Source organism: Crassostrea angulata, chromosome 3 (genome assembly GCF_025612915.1).
Source record: "Crassostrea angulata isolate pt1a10 chromosome 3, ASM2561291v2, whole genome shotgun sequence".
Taxonomy (NCBI): Eukaryota; Metazoa; Mollusca; class Bivalvia; order Ostreida; family Ostreidae; genus Magallana; species Magallana angulata.
Window position 1 is genome coordinate 5107686 of NC_069113.1, and position 23941 is coordinate 5131626.

Here is a 23941-nt window from a genome sequence, read left to right on the forward strand (position 1 = left end):
TTATCAAATTTGTGTCTTGACTAGCAATTGTTCCTAGAAAATGTCAACAATGAACAAACATTCAATGATCACAAATAATGATACAGAAATTTACACAAGTTCGTAATAATCAAACAGTTCTAACAATCTCCTTCTAGAATCCGGCAGAGTTTATCGACCGGGGGGGGGGGGGGGGATCAGAATATTTGTCGCAGTTTTAACTTTAATTTGTCGCACAAGTCCGTTGCAGTCCGGTATAGTTTCTCAAATAATGCCCATAGGCCACGAATTTCTCGGAGAATTAGAATCGACTATTAACACAACATCACCAACTTGCAAGTTCCGTTTGATTTCTTGCCACTTCTGTCTTTCTTGTAAAAGCGGTAGGTATTCCCGTACCCATCTATGCCAAAACAGGTTTGACATATATTAAACTTGTCTCCACCGTCTCCTGTGATAGATGTCGTCCTTATCAAAAACTCCTGGAGGCAGGTTCGGCTTCCGCTTCATTAAGAGCAAATGGTTTGGTGTAAGTGGTTCCAAATCAGAGTGGTGATCTGTATTCTTCTATCTGTATTCTTCGTGATCGGTCGATCGTTGATCATATATTCGATTTCACACATCAGGGTATTAAGTCATTCGTCGTCCAAGGTCTGTTCCCCTAGAACGCTGTTCATGGCCTTGCGAATAATTCGAATGATTCTTTCCCACACTCCACCATGATGTGATCCAGCTGGTGGGTTAAACTGCCAGTCTACATTCTTCTGCAACATTGAATTTTGAATCTGGTGTTGATTCCATTCCTGTTTGGATCGGGCAAGTTCACGTTCGGCACCAACAAAATTAGTTCCATTATCAGAACTTATCTTCGTAACTTGTCCCCTTCTGGCAATAAAGCGTCGCAAGGCATTTAAGTAAGAATCAGTGTCCAATGAAGCTGCTACTTCCAAATGTACAGCTCGACTTGCCAAGCAGGTAAATATTACGGCATAACGTTTCACACGACTTCTCTTTTGTTTTACTTCGAACGGTCCAAAGTAATCGACATCTACTCTGCTAAATGGTGGTTCATCTGGAACGATACGATCCTTTGGTAGATTTGCCATCTTCTGTTCTTCAACTTTCGACTTGAATCGTCTACATGTAACACATCTTGATATCAGCTTCCTGATGGCTGACGGAGCATGAATAATCCAATACTTTTCTCTTAACTTTGCCAACATATGATTTCTACCACTGTGCATCAGTTCTTGGTGAATTTGTCTAAGAATGATAGTTGACACATGATGATCTTTGGGTAGAATAACTGGATGTTTCATCTCTGCTGGAATACTTGACTGGTGTAGTCGACCGCCGACACGTAAAATTCCATCATCCAAATATGGATCAAAGTTCCTGATTCGACTTCTACGATTCACATGAGAGTTTCCTGAAGAAAGAGCATTGATTTCTGTGTCAAATTCTTGTTGTTGAACAAATTTCAGTATAGACTTTTCTGCCATATAATTCTTGTAATATTGGACTAGAATTGAGTCTTTTCATGTTCACACGCCTTAACAATTCTTTCCGCACTTTCAGAATCCATGCCACTGTTCGTTTCAACAAGTACCACGAAGAATAATGTTGAATCAACTTGTTAACACACTCTGTAGAATTGTCTGAATTCTGTTGTTCTGCGATGACTGCTCTGACGGTAACTCTTTTCACCACTGGGTCATTGTCCAATAATTCTGTATCAGCGATCTCCATTGGATGTTTGGGCCACTGATCCTCTGGTTACAATAAAAAAAACTCAGGGCCTTGATCCAGTTTTCTTGCATGATAAGGCTGTTGGCCGATATACCTCTTGATGCGTAATCAGCTGGGTTGACTTTCGTGTTAATGTATCTCCAATTGCTTGGCTGTGATCCTTCATGTATCACTGCTAGTCTGTTAGCTACGAAAGTATGAAATCTTGCAGTTCTGTTCTGAATATAACGTAATACTGCCATACTGTCGGTCCAGAATATAACGCGATCGATGGGCATGTCTAGCTCAGTCAGTAACATCTTGTTGGTTTTGACGGCTATAGTAGCTGCCGTTAACTCCAGTCTTGGAATGATTGTCTGTTTAAGTGGTGTAACACGAGATTTTCCCATGATGAAGGAACAATGACTTTCTCCGTCTGTATTCTCCAGTAGTAAGTAGGACACTGTGCCATATCCTGTTTCGCTTGCGTCAGAGAAGTGATGTAACTGCGCAATGACCGGATTGAATCCAAAGGGCTTGATACACCTGTTCACTTTGAAGTCTTCTAGTTTCTGGAGGTGCTGGTACCAATGATTCCACTGAATTACGAGGTCATCTGGAATTCTCTCGTCCCATCCTAATTGCATCTTGCAAAGTTCTTGGAGGATACATTTGGCCTTGAGTACAAATGGAGCCAAAAATTCTAATGGGTCATATACACTACTGACCATCGACAGAATTCCTCGTCTGGTAAGCGGTTGTTTGTTCAATTCCAGCTTGAAGTTGGAGAAATCAGACTCGACGCACCACTGGACTCCAAGGGCTCTTTCAATCGGCAAAGTATCATGATCTAGATCTAAAGTCTTAACTTCTTTAGCTCTCTCTGACACAGGTATTGAGTTCATGACATCTCGACTGTTGCTTATCCACTTTGAAATGTGAAAACCACCTTTGTCTAAAAGTCATTGTAAGTCTTTCACTAAGATTACAGCTTCGTTCACAGATTTGACAGACTTAAGACAATCATCTACGTAGAAGTTTTTGAGAACGGTGTTAACAGTCTCTTCACTGGAATATCCTTTCCAATCCTGAGCTGTTTTTCGAAGACAAAAGTTGGCACAACTAGGTGAAGATGTTGCACCAAACAAATGCACAACCATTTGGTATTCAGTTACACTTTTCGAAGGATCTCCATCTTTCCACCACAGGAATCGAAGAAATGAAGCATCCTGGAGAGGTACACGCACTTGGTAGAACATGCTGTCAATATCACCCATTACAGCTATCTCATCTTCCCGAAATCTGATCAGAGTTCCAATAAGTGTGTTTGTCAATTTAGTGCCTTGTAACAACTGATTATTTAGTGAAGTTCCCTTGAACTTGGCTGCACAATCGAATACAACACGCAGTTTATTCTTCTTGGGATGAATTACACCATGATGCGGCAAATACCACACACGTCCATCGTTTTGTTGTAGGTTCTCAGTAGGAACTTGTTGTGCGTAACCTTCACTGATAATTTTGTCCATAAATGCTTTATAACTGTCACAAAATTCAATGTTGTTTTCAAATTTTCGGGATAATGAAATCAGTCTCTGTTCTGCTTGTTTTCTGTTGTTAGGCATTGTAACAGTTTTAGATTTGAAAGGTAAGTCAATGATATAATGTCCATCCTCAAAATGAACTGACTTTTTTACCAATTCTACGAAAGTGTTATCTTCCTTTGACGGCTCTGGAACATCATCGATCGCCCGCTCACAAAAGTCATGATTAAACTGGTTTCTTATCTGTTCTTCTAATCTTGCATCAATGCGATTGACCGTGACGAATGTGTTGAAAATGCCATTTTCTGGAACTGTGTCGATTGGTCCATTGATTACCCAACCAAGGAGAGTCTTCATAGCAAATGGACCATTGTCTTTACTAGGAATTATGTCCCATGGTTCCATTGCTTTAGGAACATTGACACCGATTAACAAACCGATATCACTATCTATTGGTATTCTGTCAATGTGAATGTCTCTTAAATGCGGCCATCTTTGAAGGTCCTCCAGTGAAATTATGTCTTTCCTGGACACAGGTAATTCTGGTTGTGTGTAAATAGGAGGAAGATCTATTGGATTGTCACCATTCACGTCAGTTATTTCAAGTCCAGAGAGAATATAACAATTTTCTGTCTTCTGTTGTCCCATGGTTGTCAGATTTAACAAAGTCTTTTTGCCTTCAATGTGTAGTAAGTTTGCTATTTTCTCTGTACAAAATGTTGCTGTACTCCCAGAATCCAAGAAGCATATGTATAATTGTATTTGTCACTGTTTCTTGATTTCAGTCGCACTGGTATAATTGGAAGCGCTTGCCTCACAAGTTCCCCAGCCCCCATATGCGCTGCCGAAGACACAGATGCTGACGGTACAGACAATCTGTTGTTGTTCTGGTCCGGAGGTTCAAAGTTCTGTCGAGGATCCAAGTGGAGTATAGAAGGATGACATCTCTTACAATGAATACAATATGACTTGCGTTGACAAACTCCCTTCTGGTGTCCAGATTTTAAACAAGAAAAGCACAGTCCTTTCATTTTTAAAACTGCATATCTGTCTTTCATCAAAAGTTTCATAATGTTCTTGCACTCTTCCAAGGAATGTGACGAACCTTCACAATAGATGCATGGTTTCACAAAAGCACAAAATTTTGGTTTGTATTGAACAGCAGCTGTGTGATTTTCTGTAGATGAATGGGACTCCATAGTTTTTGTAGCAAAGTTCCGGCTCGGTCTTGAAAATGTGTTCACTTTTTCACTCTGTCGTTTTGGTGCAATTGAACTCGAATTCATGACTTCTTTTCCATAGATAGGGTCATTCGCCTTTTTAGCTTCTTTGCGGACGAAGTTTACCAAGTTTTGAAATGTAACAGCTTCTTTTCTGTCTTTAAGCTCATATACCACATTTCGCCACTTTTCTTGTAAGTAGAATGGTAGCTTCCTAATTAGAAGTTTCATGTTTTCTGAGTATTCAAGAACTCGAGCACTGTTTACGTTATTCACAGCAAATTGACACTCGGTTAAGAATATTGCATAAGAGTCTAATGCCTTCGAATTGTCTGGTTTAATTGCTGGCCAATCCAACGCCTTCTTGACGTAAGTATGAGCCACAACATCCGGATCACCATATCGATCCTTAAGTTCATCTAAAGCTTGTAGGTATCCTCTTTCTGCATCCAAATGTGAATATCCAGTTACTATTCTGTTAGCTTCACCACTGGTAAATTGAAGAAGAAAGTTCAAGCGCTCTTCATATAAACTGGTGTTAGCGCACACTTTGGTGTTGAACTGTCGGATAAATCTTTGGTAGTCCATTGGATTTCCTTCAAACTTTTGAATGTCAGCTTTAGGTTTGTTGAGCTGTCTTGCAACTGTAAATAGATCATCTGTGTTGTGGTGATTTTCTGCAGTTGTAAATGTTGGCTCTGACAGATGAGAAAAAAACTTGAGTCTGTGGTTGACGACTTGTTGTTGCATAACTTGAAACAGGCACATATGGTGTACTGTGGCGTGTTATTGTTGGCACATATGGTGTACCAGGTGTCATTGTACATGTAGATCTGCTAATGTGGTTAACTGTTTCACATGTTGGTAATGGTCTTGAAACAGACGAAAACACCTGTGCATATGGACTCAACTTTGACAGCTTTATAGATGTAGACACATGCATGATGGGATCCTGTATTGATGTTGTCACTGTTGATAAAGGCAGATGAATGTCACCCGCGGCCTCTGACAGACGTCCCGCTTCCAGATCAGTTTTTTCAAGTTGTTCGATTATTTAAGTTCTCTCATCACATATTTTTAAAGCTGTCTTTATATTCAGTTCTTCTTCCTTCAATTTCAACTGTAATTTGGCCTCTTCTATCTGTTTTTTCTCTTGAAATGATGCCGCTCTGGCCTCTAATTCCGCTTTTCTCTGACTTTCCTCCAACTTCGCTTGCGAATAACTGCTCTTGTGACTTGCACTAGAACTCACGGAATTGTTATCAATCACAACACTTTTAGAATGTTTCGTAAACCAGTCCTCTACCGAACTTTTCAAATCCATAAGGTATTCATCCCTTTTTTTGAATCTTTCTTCATCAGGGACCTGATCGCTAGGAGAAAGCCAAGCCCGTACTTCATCCTGAGACACTAGAAATTCTTCGTATTTATCGAGCCATTCACTATACGCTCTTCTAATCATTCCTTTATCCTCTGATGATAATAATAATTTCTGTAAGTTGTCATTAAGTGTCAACAGTATTTTGAAACACCTTTCTCGGTTTTTACTTTTACTTTCCAGGGTAAATTTAAAAACGTTTTCTTCGATGGAAAAGAAAATAATTCCATTATATTATTTTTCATTATTTTTCTTATATTAAATTCAATTTTAATTTGGCTTTGTCCGATTTTTAGGACAAGGCTTCATGTATACACAAAAAACAAATGTTGAAATTTTCTTTATCTTTTGTAGAGATCATGAATTTGATTGTAGACGCCAACCAGTGAAAAGAAAAATTAAGTTTGGCAATATTTCGGAACCAATGGGGCCATCCAGGGGAGCTCTGCCCGTACGACAATGGCATCAAAAAGACGAGTCCAAAATCCTAGCCACCAAAAGACTTGGCATTAATATTTAAGACTGAAACAATCTTCGTAAACTGATTGTTTATTACTCAATGTACTGGCCAGTGAAATGAGGAAACTTTGGTCACTTTTGTAAATGCGTCTTTATTTTATTTTGGAGGGTGACAAAACATGTAAGATGTATGACGATAGATGAATCAATAGACGTATTACGTATGACGAATGACGATTGACGAATGACGATTTACTACAAAAGATAGAGAAAAAATATTGTAAATAAACTAATTCAAAAACACACACATACAAATTCATCCTAGCAAATATATGTTGACAATGATGAAACGTATGACTATCAGATATATCAGTTCAACCTAATTCAGATATGCATCTAGATATATAAATCGGAAATGCTGTAGCAAAGTTTGTCGACAGAAAAATGTAAACAAAGAGGCATAACTCTAGACAACTAAATGATATCATACATATTGCAAATGGAGTTACCTCCCGTAATATATCAATTATAAACCTAACATAATCCAGCAAAGTTGCACAAATGCCTCATAATTACATATAAGTACCTCCATATAGCTTTATCAATATATCATTAATAATGACCTTGAAATATCAATGCATATGCATAAATAGTAACTTTATACCTACACCTTAAGTATGAAAATTATCAAATGTACTGTAATATAATTCTACTGCACAATGTACATATGCATTGGAAAACATTCTAACAATATACATATCATAACACTCACCAATTAAGTAGTTTCCTCCAGTGAAAAGTACATTCAGTACAAAATTATCTTGGGACATGACCCCGCCTCACACAAGTTCACGGGCTCTACACACAAAAATATTGAGCTCAAAAACTGATGACGTCACATCATAGGTATGACTAACTGCAGTACCAGCATGGATATGACTTATTGCAGTATTGGCGGTAACACTCAACAAAGAACAATATAATGATGACTAGAACCATTTGTATTTTTCCAATGTAACCTTTTGTTTTCAAACATCACTGAAATAAAAATAATGTTCATAATAAATGAAACATGACTCTAATAAAACAATAATAATCCCTTCTTGAACTTAGGTGACATCCTCATATAATTATACATAATACTGGTATACTGAAGGCATGTGGTAATACATGTGAAACAAGCAGACTCCATAGTTATATATCCCTCGCTGAGATTAAACAACAAATTCGAATTTAAATTATCTAAAAGGCAATCTATAAAATAATAATATCTGCTTGATATAGTAAAAAGTAACGCCAGGGAGATAACTCATGATTTCAAGATCATCTACTCCGCTTGTTTGCACGTTTTTGAATGTCTCTTTACGGAAAATGGGTACAAAAAGCTTTTCCCACAACCACACAGGTACAATTTAGGTGAAGTATGCTTTCTCTTTATGTGCATGGAGATATTTTTTTCTCTGAGAAATGAAACGTTGCAAATGCCACATTTAAAATTTTTGGTTTTGGGGGCTTTACAGTTGATGAAATGATTTTTCAAATGCTTAAATACTAGTACGCCATTACATTTGGTGCACATTTCCATAGTTGAGGTGCTTTCATGTGATTGTCGATGTCTTCAAAGAGCATAGTTGTCTCTTAACCTCTTTTGACATGTTTCGCAACTCATCCCGGAATCTTTATGCTGGAATCTGATATGGGAATCTAATGAATGCTTTTAATTGTAGTTTTCCCCACAGTGTGGGCAAAGCAGATTGGTGATGTGTGGTTCATGAGTCTTTCTATGTCTTCCCAGATTGTAGCTGGAAGTAAATGTTTTACCACAGCATTGTTCATTCGTTTCTGAGTGTGACTTTGCGTGACGTCTAAGATTAGACTTGGATGAGTAAGAGTTCCCACATGAATCACATATATATTGGACCGACTCCGTTTTTTCTTCCTCGTGGTCAACAAAACTACTATCCATTTTCCTCTACAAAACTTTAGTCACTGAAAACATGTTGATAGCCTTTATTTTGATTAACAAATCATCCAAAAACATATTGAAATAAATTTTTGAACATGAGAAATATTTACAGAGTCTAAAGTGTACATTTTCTAAGAAGTTTTGCTAAAATTGAAAAAGAGTAACCCCCCCCCCCCCCTATGGCACATATGATTTTTGGTCTAATTCTTTACATTTCATAGTTTTTTGTAGCATTTCTCTTCAGAATACTGATTTTCCCTACATAAAGAATGTTTTGGTCCAAACAAAGTACATTGTTTGTCGTTGGAATCACATTTTTTTTTACAAATAGACCGAAAATAACATGTGTCGCCTACCCTACCTATATAGTGTCGAGGTGTTTGGGCATTTCATTAGAAATCTAACCCCCTATATTGCTAGTGGTAGACCGTTAATAATTGCTATCTTCCGTGCAATACTTTTGGTAAACAAAATTTATTTTAATTACACGCAATTAGTTTTTGAATACTCACTGACCTACTTTCTCCGCTTCACAATTGCGGCCCCCGTGTTACACCCATCACAGCCCCCGCATGTGCGATTCTACACGGTTGACCTGGACTCTTAATTATCATTTGCCATATTATAATTACAACTGATGTAGCTTCATTAAAAGATATTTTACCGTCTAAAGAGTCTCTTTGTTTATCATGAAGTGTTTTTATTCCAATGTTTGTTAAAATGTCATACATTACATGTATAGTCAATGTTTTCATCATTTTTATGATATAAATTCTGTAATATTTTCGATTTCATTCGGAATTTTTTTTAATTCCCTTCCTATATTATTAGTTCTGGTATTATTTAATTGTACAGTGTCGGTTTACTAACTGAAGAAAATAAATTGTTTGGTGACGTGGTACTACATTAAAGAAGTCCTTCCAAACACGTTCACACAATTCTGCGTCCAATTGTTTTTTATTATACATCAAGGTACAGAACACGTATTTACCCAGACGAATCCATGTTTTCATAACAATCAATGCAATCGAGATCTGTACTCGGGTGAAAACATGGCCACCCAATTGCGAGTTTACGAGATTTAAAATATTTCAAGGTACATGAGAATACACATATATATAAACTTATCTAATATCTGGGTATGTACTTCTGCAACTAGTGGATTATATAAACAAACACCCCCGAAACAATGTATCCTTTTCTCCATTATGTTGGTGATATGGGGTATATCTATGAGTGAAATAACGTATGATACCAAAAAAAGAATGATGGTAAAAAATATGTATTACGGTATAGTCTAAGAATCATTTTATATTTGATTTCAAAACTTCTTAATGTAGGTCAGGGTCAAATATATTTAGTTGGGTTCAGCTATCAGGTTTTATATCATTTATATGCGATAAACGACCTTATTTTTAAGAAATCATACATGTTATGACTTTATTTTTCAAATGATAAATGACATTCTGATTCAGTAGAAGAAAAGGCACGAATCTGAAGAGTTGAATTTGTTTCACTCGCCTTGGTAAATTTTACATAGGCATCTAGAATCTTCCAGATTCCAATGCAAAATCTTCCAAGGCGGATCTTCAGTGTGTCTATCTTCATCAACTTAACTGTTCTTCCATAAAGCCTGTTATTTATTTTGCAGATCAGTTGTATAAATTGCGAATACCCATTACTGCCGTTTTCAGTAAAAACTAACCAAACCTAGCTAAATTGTGTTATTTTCTTATTATGACATCAATTGCGTCATTTTTGTAAACTCACGAAGTCGCCATAAAAGAAATCTTATTGTCAAAGATAAAAAAAATTGCCAGAATTAGAGGTAAGTCCTTCAAATCAAAACCATTACTACACACGCGACAGTACATACTTAGTATTTCAAAACTATGCATTGATACTCGATGTAAGAGAGTTTGAGTGCAAGTTAACTGCCTGTAAAAGCATTTGGTGAACTGAATTCTATAAAACTTCTTGTGCTCCAACCGAAAGGGAATCAAATAATTCGCCTTTTATGGAGTGGGGCATAACTTCTATAAATGAACTATTTCTGCATAATGTTATATACTACAAGAGTATCAATCTTGTGATAATAAGAACTGTTTTATTTTTTTCCAACACAAGGGTTTAAACAAATTAATGTTTATGGAATGGGGCAAAACTTCTATAAATGAACTATTTCTGCATAATGTTATATCCTAAAACAGTATCAGTCTTGTGATAAAAAAAACTGTTTTATTTTTTTCCAACACAATGGTTTAAACAAATTAATGTTCATTTTTGTTTACAAGATGAAGAAAAGGGGAACATTGCAGAGTTACTGACTGCTATTAAAAAGGCTAAGAATCGCAAGTCTGTGCTGCTAAAAAAGTACAACATGTCGGTGCGGACATTTAGATAAAGACTTGGTCATCAAATAAAATGAATTCCTGTGAGATGTCGTCTCAGTAGGTTCCAAGAAGATGATCTCGTGAACTACATAATATACTGTGCGGAACGGGCTTTTCCACTTACACGGAAATTGATGACGGTCAAAAGATGTACAATTCAATTTTCATAGACCAAATGCAATGTCATATGCACAAAATTTAATTGGCCTGAAATTTAGAAAATAAATAAGGAATATTTCATAAGAATATATGTTAGGTACTCTTTTTGAGAATTGTCTTTTTTGGGGGGGGGGGCATAAAAAAATTTGTTAAAAGTAAACTAACAAATATAATACTTTGACAAGAAATTAAACCTTTAATAAATTCAATACATTGAAATACATTTAACAGTCATTCACAAGAAAAAGTGATAAGCATGGGGATATTACATTATTAAACCAGTACATGAACAGCTTATAACAGTGATTAACAATAGGAAAAAAGCATAATAAAAATATAATCAATCAAACAGGCCTTTGTTTGATGGAAAAAGGGAAGTAAATTACACAAGAAATTTTTGTAAAAAGATAGTACCTTCAAAATAAATACAATAGATATATACACTTAATCTAAATATATATTTGTTATTTACAAGACATATCTATACTACTATATTTAAACAAGAATAGACCTCCTGGGTCCCCCGCCGCCGGCCAAGCAGTATACTAGTATCGAGTCTATCGACCAATGCTGATTTTCGAACTTGACCAAGGTATTAGTGGTATAAACATTTGGTATAAATTTAATGAAAATCCGTCAAAATTAGTAGGCATGAGAGCGCTTACAAGGTCAATTTTTGGATAAAACGGAGTCATTATTGTGGTCAAAGTCCCATAACTCCAACAAAAAGTATTGACCAATGCTGATTTTCGAACTTGACCAAGGTAATAGTGGTTTAAATATTTGGTATAAATTTAATGAAAATCCGTCAAAATTTGTAGGCATGAGAGCGCTTACAAAAAAGTGTGACGGATAAATCGGAAGAATACTGTCTTTTGTTTTATATATTTAAAATATCATTAGTACTTGAAGATTACCAATTTGTTTTTAATATTTCTCAGTGTGAAAGCTTCGCTAATTAATAATCAACGAAAATACATTCACGCTAACGGGATCTTTAGTTTATGTTTCCACAATATCATATTTGCATGAATAAACTCAGAGATGATAATACAAATACGGGTAAATTTTCATGAGAAATTTGCTATATATATTCTGTTCTTATATATTTATGATTTCTTTAGAGAGAAAGTATAAAATAACAACTATACATTTCAACTAAGTACATGTACTTACTTTCGATATCGTGATGACAAAAAATGTTTGATTACATGTAAAAAAAAAAATCACATTTCTTAGGAGAGTGAAGATAGAATATGTTTTATCGTAAAAATGAATTATGTCATACGGACCTAGTTTTACGATAGAATGTCTCTGTATTAAATAAATTACGTGAACGTTGGTTAAAAAGTGTTGAATTCTTCCATTATATGGATTAAATTTTTTAGATGAAAGGTATTTACAGTCTCATAAAAGGTTAGTTATAATGAATTAGACTGTGTTTTCAAGGCAACTTCATTTATTTTCTCCAAAATCGTTCCGGAGCGATTTTGCAATTTTCTGCTACATTACGGGTATATGGGAGGCATTCTAACTGTGGTGAGAGCCTTTCCCGAGACACATTTAGATTATTCAAACTAAGGAAAGTGTAGTGAAATTAATAGCATTATTGTAGTTATGTAAATGTCAATAATACGGTGTGTCTATGTACCTATTTCGGAAATGTCCGATATGCGATGTCAACCCGTGCACGCACGGGTCAATGTCTAGTAGATATACATTGAAATAGATACATAACAAATTAAAATTTACAGTGATTAACAAGAAGGAGACTGCATATTGAAAATAAGATTATAAATTAACCATTTTTTGAACGAGAGATAATTTAATTTAATAAGAACAGAGATGTCACCAGCAAAGGACCATCCAATAAGTGTTTATGGAGTTTTCTGAAGAGGCACCCTTAAATCAGAATACGAACACCAAATTCTACTGACCGTGGCAGATATGGGATGGCGAATGCAACTGTCATGAATGACCACTTTAAATTGTCTTGAAGGTTAGGAAAACTTCGTTTATATCTGTATTATAAAGAAAGCGAAGTTTAAATGAGCAATATCGAACAGGATGCTCATGACGCCAACAAATTGCAAGTTACCCGACTATGATAACAAATTATGAATTCAATAGAAAATGTCTCTGCTTGACTTTTCAGCCATTAACCCTTAAAGTATCTTAATTATATACATAAATATCAGACAGCTCATTGAACGCTGGTCAAAACTAGAGGTACTGTGAGCAAGCTCACAATTGATACCCCCCGCTAAGAAAAAAATCATAACGCGTGTATTTTTGCTATTATAGAAAATTTTGGATGAATCTATTTCACTGTCCATTTTCTATAAATAACAACTGCTCTATTTTTTAAAACTGTTAATGCTAATAGGAGTAAACAAACCAATTTCTATCCTTTCATTCCATTTTATTTTAAGTTAACTGTTAAAGCATGAGGACATTTGCATCCTTCCGTTAACAACCATGACCCGAATCAAACGAAATCCACATGTCAAGCAGCCATTTAATATTTAAACATTTTGAATTATTGGTATACTGAGCCCGATTTTTTCCTAAAAAAATTTCCACAAAAATTTTTTCCCCCAAAAAAATATTTCATCGGGGCAGGCCATTTTCAGAGGAACGGGGATGGGAATCTAAAAATAATTTTATGTGGCCGGAGACAAGCAAGCTTTGGGTTTAATTTTAGCTTTTAAAATTTACATTAATTCAAGACATGGCACAGACAGAATTTAGCATTTTTGAAATAATGACCTTGAACTTTCTCCATTGACCTCGGGTCAGGGTCATGACACACACTTTGGTCATAAGTTATATTTGTTTGAAGTAAGAGCATTCAATGCTTCTTAATAAGAAAAATATGGACCGGACACGAATTTTGCAATTTTTCTGCCAGTGACGTTGACCTTGCCAGAATGACCTTGGGTCAAGAACATGACACACCCTTAGGCCAAAAGCAATCTTTGTGTGAAGTAAGAACTTTAACTGTTTCTCCATTAGAAAGATATGGACCCGACACGAATTTTGCACTTTTTCTGCCAGTGACCTTGACCTTGCCCGAATGACCTTGGGTCAAGTTCATGACACACCCTTAGGTCATAAGCAATCTTTGTATGAAGTACATTGTAAGAACTTCCAATGTTTCTCCATAAGAAAGATATGGACCGGACACTATTGCACAGACAGACGGACGGACAAGGTGATTCCTATATACCCCCCCCCCCCCAAACTTTGTTTGCGGGGGGGGGGGGTATAATAAATCTCCTTTCAGTGGTTTAACATCCAATTATTATTATTTCTTTTGACTTAAAGCTGAACACCGCTCGTAAATAGGAACCGTCACACAGGTACCTGGTATATAAACCCTTCGATTTCGTTACACCCGATTGCACATCTGAAACTCGTGGCCGATGTGTAGTGTTCCTTTCGTTGTCTTTGGATTTTTATGCATTTAATTGATATTTATGTGCACGTTATGTCTGTAAATAATGCAATGACCAGTTCATTTGATGTTAGTACTCTCCTGGTTTGAAAAAAGTGCGTAAAACTTGACAATTTCATCGCGACCGAGTAACATGGCGAGGCAAGATGTACGTCCACACAGGTGAGACCTCTACAGCGATATACTTTGAACTGTTAAGAGGTCTATGGCTTATATAGGGGTGTAGGAAGAGCGGTGCTGAAAGAGAAATATGGCGGACAGTGCCTATTTACGAGCGGTGTTCAGCTTTAAAGTATACTCGATACACCTGGTCAAACTATAATGTGGACGAGGCAGGTTTTAGAAAATAAAAAAAATTTAAAAAGAGGTCAATAGGGCCCAACGGGCACCTGAGTGCCATAGTCCATTATAATACACAAACCTGTCGAGGTATCTCATATATGCATTTAATTTAATTTTCTTAAAGATCATAATAGACGCATGACCTGATATTCAAAAGGTGTAATACTCTAATACATTTTTGTTAAAGAGCGGGCCCTGGCATTTTTTGTGTATTTTTTTTAAATCCGAGTCTTTTCCCCGCATGTTAATGATATATATTTATTGGCCAATTCTATTAAAATATAACATATAAAAGCAAGATATTTACAGTGTTTTGTTGGTTTAAAAAAGGTACCATCTGACCAAGCTGTAAGTAAAAAGTGGGACAGGTTAGTGTCATCCACTCGGAAAGACTGGAAGCGTGGCAAGGATACGTCTGTCATTTGTGGTGACCACTTCATAGCCCAATCAGATGTTGATGGATACCAACAGTGGCGGAGTGGTTTCATAAAAAAAATTAACACTCATGCACTGAGCTGTGCGAACCATTCGTTCCCCCTCATTTTAAAAGCCTAAACACCGACGACGTGCTGTACAAAAGCTCAATATAACAAAAGTAAGTTTTCAAATGTTTTATGTAATGGATAAATAACGAGATGGTGTTGAATAGTTTAGAGAAAACATTCCCTCCGAGGGCCGAAGGCCCGAGGAGGGGATGTTTTCTCTAAACTATTCAACACTATCGAGTTATTTATCTTACTTAAAAAAATTCCCCCATTTGAGCCTCTAAGAATCATTGACCCATTCATATATCCAACTGTGATGTCATACAAAAGTAAAATTCCAGCAATACCATACACAATAGCCTAACCAAACACACCTTTTTAATCATGGACGAGTGAACAGGTGTGCATGTTATAGAAAACCATACCGCTGTACTGAGCAGACATAGATTTAGAAGATGAATTTTTTAACGCAAAGTACACACTTGTACAATGTATATAGAGATCCACAATTCCTGGAAAAACATGGATACCGTTTGAATGCATGATATTTTAAACTTGCAAGGAGAGAGGAAAAATCTAAATTTTGACGTTAATTAACAGACGATGGTTTATCTAAAAAATTGATAGGAGTCTTATGAAGTTATAGTGCGACAATATTTCCTATATTGTTAAAATAATTAGAAGGAGTGATATGGTTGAAGGTTCAAAGAGGAAATCTAAAAGTTTATGAAAGTGATTTATATGTGATCCCGAATCTATCAAAATTAAGAAAAGGAGATAGTTCTGCAAAACAATTATTCGTGGCTTATCGGATATACATTTTTGGATGACAAAATTCTGTTTTATAAATTTGGATTTATATTGGAAATACACGTTTCAATATTTTTTTCAGTTTTCTTTGTTTAATGCCCTGTTGGATATTTTGAATATCCAACTGATTGACGGTTGGATATTAAAAATATCCAACTCCTATCAGTTGGATATTTATATATCCAACACCTGCTGGTTGAATAGTGAAAATAAACGTTGACTAAATACAATGGGTGACGTCATAGAAGTTTTTTAAAAACAGATAAATGTTTATGTATGCTTATATAAAAATGAATGTCAAGTTCTAAATGATTGTAAATTATAATATATAAAACTTTAAACCATATGTGTTGAGTTTCTGCTAGGAATAGGAAAACTGTCAAACAGGTAAATGATAATTTATGTCATATTTATTTTGATCTGATAAATTCACATGCATTTTCCTAGATATAATTGCATTTCCCCCTTCAACAAGTAATGTCGCGAGCGGATGTTCCGCTTTACGGTGCCCTTGTTTTCTTTCTTTACAAATAGTCAGTTTTTATTCAGTATAAACAGAGGATAAGAAGACATTTTTTTTAAACATTAAATGCATTAACACTATATGACTGTTTTGGTCCCGCCCAAGTGTCAGAACCCTTTCCTCAGAGGAAATGAAATTTATAATATTGGTAAAGGGCTTCCTGATCTACAAGATTATGAATTCAATTTTCCTAACAGGTAGGAGTAGAAAAGATAATTTTGAAACATTATATGCATTAACACTACTGGCGTGCGACCTGGCCCCGCCGTCACCAACATCCCTCAACTCAATACTCAGCCTCAACTCTGAGTTTTCCCTCAAATTTATTCCCTCACCCTCAAGTCGCCGTCACCACACAAAACTGAGATTTCCTCAAGCAGAAATTTGAGGAAATACTCAAATATTTAAGTAAAACTTTTTAGCAACCTTAGAAAAAATACTCAGCGAAATAAACATGGCGGAGGGACGTCGCAGACGACGCAAAATTCGCAGAATCCTACTACGGAGACAAAGACCCCAAAGAGTTGTAAAAGATCGTTGGAAATTTACACAGATGATGAGCTGTATGAGAGGTTTAGGTTTAGGCGACCTACAATTCATTACTTACTTGGGCTGTTGGTAGACACAATTGTACATACAAATATGAATCAGGCCCTTCCTCCGGCTTTACAACTTTTGATTTGTCTTCGTTTTTTTTTGCTACTGGAGCTTTTCACAAGTTAATCGGCGACAGCGTCAACGTCTCCGAGTGTACGGTTGGAAGATGCTGCCGGGCGGTGACAGATGCCCTCAATTTTTACGCCATGATTTTATCTCCTTTCCAAGAGTCGAAAGAGCCAGGCAAACCAAACAAGAATTTTTTAACATTGCAGGTAAACAGAATGTTTTTCTTTTGAACTACAACGTCTGCAAACTTCACCTACTTTCTGTTTATGATTTTGCAAGAGGAATAACTTTTGTACTGCTTTAGGGAAGTCGTACTTCAGAAAGTCGACTCAATATATGAGTTTATTTAAACTCATAATCACAACACACAAAATACTCTCAGTTTAATTTTATTCCTCTTGTTTTGAAAGAAATATATAGTTAATTGGGTTGAAAATACACACACTCGCACACACACACACACAAAAACAACAACAACAACAACAAACACTACGAAACCAAAATGCATATAAAATACTTGTAGTTAATTTTTTTTAAAAAGGGAATAACAGGGTATAGTAGGCAAAGTACCTACATCTACTGGGTATATAAAATTCGCATATTTTTGTTGTGAAATTCAGAAGAGCGCAAAACATTTACCAGAAAATAATAATTTAAACTTGCCTCCCAAATTATAATAAATCACCTCAAGTTTTTTCGTTAATGTTAAACATAAATGATAAGAATTTTTTAAACAGGTTTTCCAAATGTCTTGGGTTGTGTTGATGGTCAGTTCATTAGAATACAAGCCCCATCAGAAAACGAGCCCGACTTCGTAAATCGAAAAGGATTTCATTCCTTGAATGTCCAGGTATTTCTATTTTGCTGATAGCGTATATGCGTATTTTATTAAGATTCCGCTGGTTTTATTTTCAGTGTTTTATTTGTTTTTATCCTGACAAGACTTATTATTGCTTTTAATAGATGGTGTGTGAATACGAGTTTAGAATAACAAGTGTGTTCGCAAACTGGCCAGGAAGTATGCATGACAGTCGTATATGGAGGGAATCGGCGCTTTGCACACAATTTGAGAGTGGTACTTATCAATAAAATGAGATTTTTTTTCTATAAGCTGTTTATGACAGTTGCCCCAAAGATAACACATCCTTTAAAAATTTGTAACGAAAATCAACATTATTTTCAGGTGAACACAATAGCCTTCTCCTCGGAGACTCCGGTTATCCATGCCGAAGGTTTTTGATGACCCCCTTTCTGAATCCGACCACAGGGGCCCAACAGAAGTATAACTCTTCCCTATGCAGAACGCGTGTCTTGGTAGAACAAAGCTTTGGAATCCTTATGAGGCGATTTGCCTGTCTTCAAGGAATCCTAAGGTATATTTTTAGTGCAATCAGCGGTATGATTAAAACTAAAGAATAATATTTATTAATGAAAGATAATATTCAATATATATATATATATATATATATATATATATATATATATATATATATATATATATATATATAGTTAGTACGACACTTTTAGAACAAACCAAGATCAAGCAGCAGCATATGTCATTGCTTGTGTGGTGCTCCACAACATCGGAATTGAGCGGGGAGACATAATGTATCACAGACAAGATGTAGATGCTACACCTTATAACCCAACAGACCACCACGTGGCATTTAACGGTGCAGAGGGCAGTCATATGCGGAACTTCATTGTCCAGAAGTATTTTGGCTAAAGAGACATGTACACACAATAGCTCAATTATTTCATTTTATGAATTATTTACCTGTACTTCCTAATAATTAGAATTATATTCAAGGGAAAATTTTATAATTAAGTAAAAATTTATATGTATTTTCAGAAAGACGCCCAAGTGAAGAGAGAGAGGAGAAGCACCAATTTTTTTTCCACCAATAAAATCAGCTATTCGATTTCTCCTCATAATTCGTGTCCGATTTGTTTTTACTTAAGTGCTCACATGATAATCAGAATTTGACGATAATAGGCATGGTAGTAATGGTTGCAGAATGCAGTGTGATCGGGCAAATCTTGATTCAATTTCAGCGCTAAATATTTTGATAATCAACTTTGAACCCGTGACTTCGATTTTAGTACTGTTTGTTTGAATACATGAAATCTTTTGTCCGTTTAAACTCGGAGGCGAAAAAAAAACAAAAACAAAAAACTTGCAGACATGAGAGTACACCTCAGAGATATGTGGTAGGTAGAGAAACATGTCATGTACTAATTAATTCTCTCAGTATTTAGATAGTTAAAAACGCTGACAATTGAAATAGATTTTAAATTCTATCAATTGAGGCAATTCAAGCAAATAAGAAAACAGAAGCGAATAATTCTGAAAATACACGAAAGTATACATTATGTCATTTAAAATTGTGATGGAATAATTATTCATTAAGAGAAATTAATAGTTAACTGCTTAAAAGAAAAGTGTCTATATACAGACCTTCCCGTTTGTAGGACACTACGTCAGGGGTCCCGAATCCACTTGTGGCCCACGAGTGAACTCGCGATCCCTGATGTTGTGATGATGAGAAGCATTGCTATATGCAATTTGTGTCTAGCAGACATTCAGAAAACTCTGCATTAAGTTTGCAAATCATGTATGTCTTTTTGATTTCAATGACGTCAATTTCAGTTTGCAATTTTTTCTCCTCTTTTTCTAGTTTCCTTTGTTCTAGTAGAAGTTTCTTTATTTCTTCTGATAGTTTCTGGTTTTCCAGATTCAGATTCTGGATTTCCATTTCTTCGATACGTTCTCTTTGTGGCATCTTTCTCTTCTTTTTCTCCACTGTTGAACGTTTTTCTAAATATTTAGATATCAAAATGTCTTGTTGATATATATATATATATATATATATATATATATATATATATATATATATATATATATATATATATATATATATATATATTTAATTATTGCTTAAATTCATACATGTATTTTAAAAATTGCAAAAATTGATCGTGACCAATCTTCCTTCTTATCGGCAAACCTACCATTGGATGAACTTGAGGCATCACCACTTGCCTCAACAGTCGGGCAATCCTCCATTGCAACTATACTATGGCAAATCTCTTGAGGTTGTTTGGTACATAGTAATGGTTCTAAAAGTTAGTACAGAACTATTAGTAAATTATCTCTTACGAATTAAAAAAAAGAGCCTGAATAAGACGAAGCCGTAACTAATTTAATTAATAAAATGAACATTTTGTACCATCTGTATCAATTCCACCAACCAAGCCGACAATTGTGGGACGGGTATCCATCGCTTGATACAGGGCCTCCTCTGCTTGTGTCAGTGGTGCCGGTGGTGGACCACCCCCTGTTTTAGGGCGGCGTATTCCATCGATTTTATCTTTAGCTTTTAATCATATAGAAAAGTCTGTGTTAAATATTATTTGTATAGTTTTGACTTAATGTTCAATTGAATTAAGATGAATGTGCATGAGCATTTATATATTTACCTCTTTGTTTAATGTAATCGTATTTTTTGGAAATTGAGTCCGATGTTCGTTCATTTCTGAATTGTCTACATAAAAAAGAAAAACATGTTTTTAGGCCTAGCTATGTACAGAGCATTTTAATGGACACGAAATATAAACGAGAGAATTGTTATCTTTCGTTGTTTAGTGGATGGTTTAGGGGTTGTATTCATTTATTTATTATTTTGTATATTTTACTGATATGTCTTTGTTCATTTTCTTTTTTTCCCCTGACAATAGTGCTTCTAGAATAAAATAACTTTAGACCAGTCGGACTAAATAAGGATGTTTCAATATGAATAACACATCGATTGTTCAAAGTATATTATTCATTTAAAGATTGATTAAGTTCTAATTAGGTATACAATAATAAATCAAATTTACTTGACAACAACGAAGGAAATAATTTAATTTTACTATGCAGAAAAGTTTTCAGCACCATAAAGCTTAAAAATTATGCATGGATGTTTCTTTTATGTGGGGCTGAAATATACCGGAAACATATTTGTATGCACACCTGCTATTTCAAAGGGAGATAATGATGAAACTCGTCTGCAAAACAACAACCATGTTTTGGGTAAGTTAAAAGCGATGCTTTTGAATACTAACGAATTGAGTCTGTCAGTGATGGACTGCCAGGTCTCTTCTTTAATTTTGCCATGTTTTCCCTTAGCCCCTGCCCCTTTTATTTTCCCAAACAACTTATTCTCATACTTTAAAACCTCCTCTATAAGGACAATTTGTTCCTCAGAGGAACAGTTGGCCCCCCTTTTCCTCTTCGCTGCAGATATTAAACTTTCAATATCGTTTTCGGCCATATTTAATCAAATCAACACATCGACGACAACTTTTATTACGTAAAATACACTACGTAAAAAATCCGCGAAATAACGCGTTATTATTCGCGCAACTCAGACAACTGAGTTGAGTGTAAATTTTAAGCCTCAACTGAGGCCTTCCTCAAAGTGATTGGTTACGGTGAATTGAGGAAAATCTCAACTGAGGCTACCTCAGTGATTTGAGTTGAGTATTGAGTTGAGTAATTTGAAAATATTGGTGACGGCGGGGCCAGGCTCCGATTTCACAAAAAAAACGTAAGTCAAATCTCAGACTTAAGTCTGAGTTTTTTCTCAAATATTTGAGTTTTTTCTCAAATTTGAGAAATCTCAAATATCTGCGTTTCACAAAAAAATCTTAGTCGTGTTTTTTACTCAATTTGAGAAAAAACTTAAGTTACCTCCATAGCAGACTTAAGTCAAATCTCAAATATGAATATGTCATTAACATCATTAATTCAGTATTTTATTGTCTGTAATGTTCATTTCTTAGATCTATTCCACTCAATAATCAGCGAATATGCAATGTTTCATGCAGGTTTGATAAATATTTTTTTCATTAAAAAATTATAATTTTGGCGGAGTTATCTCCCTTGACAAAAATGTAAACAAAGGGAACTAATTCATTTGTTTGTGTTAAATGGAATAACTGTGCAGTGATTCTATTTTCTAATGATTTTAAGGTAACCATAATGTATTTAATGTGGTCTTTTGTTTGTTATATAATATATAAGATCATGTAGATATGTCATCTATACTTAGCATAACAAAGTGTACATTTCATGACTTATGAACATTTTATGACTCTTGTTAATTTAATCCGATTTTCCTCTGTTGAAAACATAAGCAGACGATTGTTTTTAATGAGAATGACTTAAAAAAACAAGAAAAGTTATAAGGGGCCACTTGTGACAATGACAATTCTTGACTCAGCTAAGTAAAAAATTTGACTCAGCTGAGAATTGACTAAGTTTGTTTTGTGAAACGCAATTTGAGAAAAATCTCAGCTGAGTAAATTCTCAGGATTTGAGATTAAACTTAAGTAAAAACTTAAGTTTTTTTTTGTGAAATCGGAGCCAGTTCTCGACAAGTTCCATTTCTCGCCAGTACATTGTGACGTCATTTTTTGTATATTATTTTATGTGTTGATAAAATGACGTCACAATGTACTGGCGAGTACATTGTGGCGTCATTTTTCATATATAATTTTATGTGTTGATAAAATGACGTCACAATGTACTGGCGAGAACTGGGGCCCGTTTCACTAAAAGGCGTACGCCCGGCGTAACCTTACGCCTGTCGTAGGTCCGGACTTAGTCAAATATTTGGACTAAGGTCCGTTTCACTAAAAGGCGTAACTTTGCGCCCGCCTTAAGTTAACGAGGCCGAGTACAGAACGAGTACGCACGCTTTCGCGCAGCGTTTCATTTCTATTGTGACGTCATCTTTCTGCTTGGTTGACGCCATGGCGTGATAGTTTCAACTGCAGATATTCAGCGAAAATTGTTCAACATATCTCGTTTGATGCGTAAAAATAATGTTATATTGTGGAATAAACATAAATGTCTCGAAGTATAAGCTATATTTGGGCTCGGGTCGAAAACGTGAAGAGGGTTCAGCAAGCCTAGCCCTCTGTTACGTTTTCTTAACCCGCCTAAATATAGCTTAATTCATATTTTTCAAGACATTAACCATGTATTTTATATTAATGACCCTTAATATGTGATGTTATATATTTTTATAACATATATGTCTGAATTTTTTAATAATACTATATATAGATCACCTTTTCTGCCTTTGTCAAATAAAAAATAGCCATTATCTGACGAATCTGGGAAATTGGGCATACAAAAATCAACTTTGATAAGACCCCTGGAACAAACCAGGAGGTAAAAGGTTTTTTTATTTGACCATTTGATGCCTTTTAGCAATAACTTTAATATGTAGAACAGAAAAAGAAATCCACAGGGCAGAAGTTTTGAAAAAATGTAAAAAAAAAAATATGCAAAATTGATACATTTCAAACAAAATCCCATAGGGTCCTATGTTAAAGATTAACAAACTTTGAGATGACCCCCTAAACAAATGGTGTGGTAAATGTCTTATTTTTTAATCTTAAAATAAAAATTATATCAGTAGAAATTAATGTAAAAAGTTTCATCCAAAAATCAAGGGCAGAACAAATTAGACCCGGCCTCGTTAAGACAAAAATCTACGCCTAGCCAAGGGTAGTCGTAACTTATGGCGTAAACAGAAATTAACCGCTAATTCTGTTGCTGAGAATATCGCTGCTGACCGTAATGTTAAATTGAACAATTTATCGTGTAAATTTTATTAATTTCATATGAAATTAAGAAAATAAAGAGTTTTGATAGGTGGTACCAATTCTCGAACAGAAACTTTCTTACCATGTTTTATGCACATTCTTTTTAAATTTGCACTTGCCGTTTACATGCTAAAATGACATATTTAGACAATCGATATATAGTTTTCATTGG

At 35.2% G+C, this 23941-nt stretch overlaps 4 protein-coding genes and 1 pseudogene across 4 annotated transcripts; 1 reads left to right on the top strand and 4 right to left on the bottom strand.

Annotated features, from left to right (window-relative positions):
* Positions 1–614: 614 nt before the first annotated feature.
* LOC128175616 (uncharacterized) lies at positions 615–1481 on the bottom strand. The gene has a single exon (XM_052841381.1). The coding sequence runs from the start codon at positions 1479–1481 to the stop codon at positions 615–617; it is 867 nt and encodes a 288-aa protein (XP_052697341.1).
* A 201-nt stretch (positions 1482–1682) lies between these two features.
* On the bottom strand, positions 1683–2612 carry LOC128175618 (uncharacterized). The gene has a single exon (XM_052841382.1). The coding sequence runs from the start codon at positions 2610–2612 to the stop codon at positions 1683–1685; it is 930 nt and encodes a 309-aa protein (XP_052697342.1).
* Positions 2613–2669: 57 nt separating this feature from the next.
* On the bottom strand, positions 2670–3899 carry LOC128175621 (uncharacterized). The gene has a single exon (XM_052841395.1). It carries the CDS (start codon positions 3897–3899, stop codon positions 2670–2672), a length of 1230 nt encoding a protein of 409 aa, XP_052697355.1.
* A 13186-nt stretch (positions 3900–17085) lies between these two features.
* Positions 17086–19039, top strand: LOC128175622 (putative nuclease HARBI1; annotated as a pseudogene).
* A 625-nt stretch (positions 19040–19664) lies between these two features.
* On the bottom strand, positions 19665–21425 carry LOC128175629 (uncharacterized). Its single transcript, XM_052841401.1, has 5 exons — positions 21217–21425; positions 20590–20654; positions 20340–20486; positions 20122–20229; positions 19665–19912 (listed from the first exon to the last, which is right to left on the bottom strand). Exons 1-5 carry the CDS (start codon positions 21423–21425, stop codon positions 19665–19667), a joined length of 777 nt encoding a protein of 258 aa, XP_052697361.1.
* Between the last annotated feature and the right edge of the window lie 2516 nt (positions 21426–23941).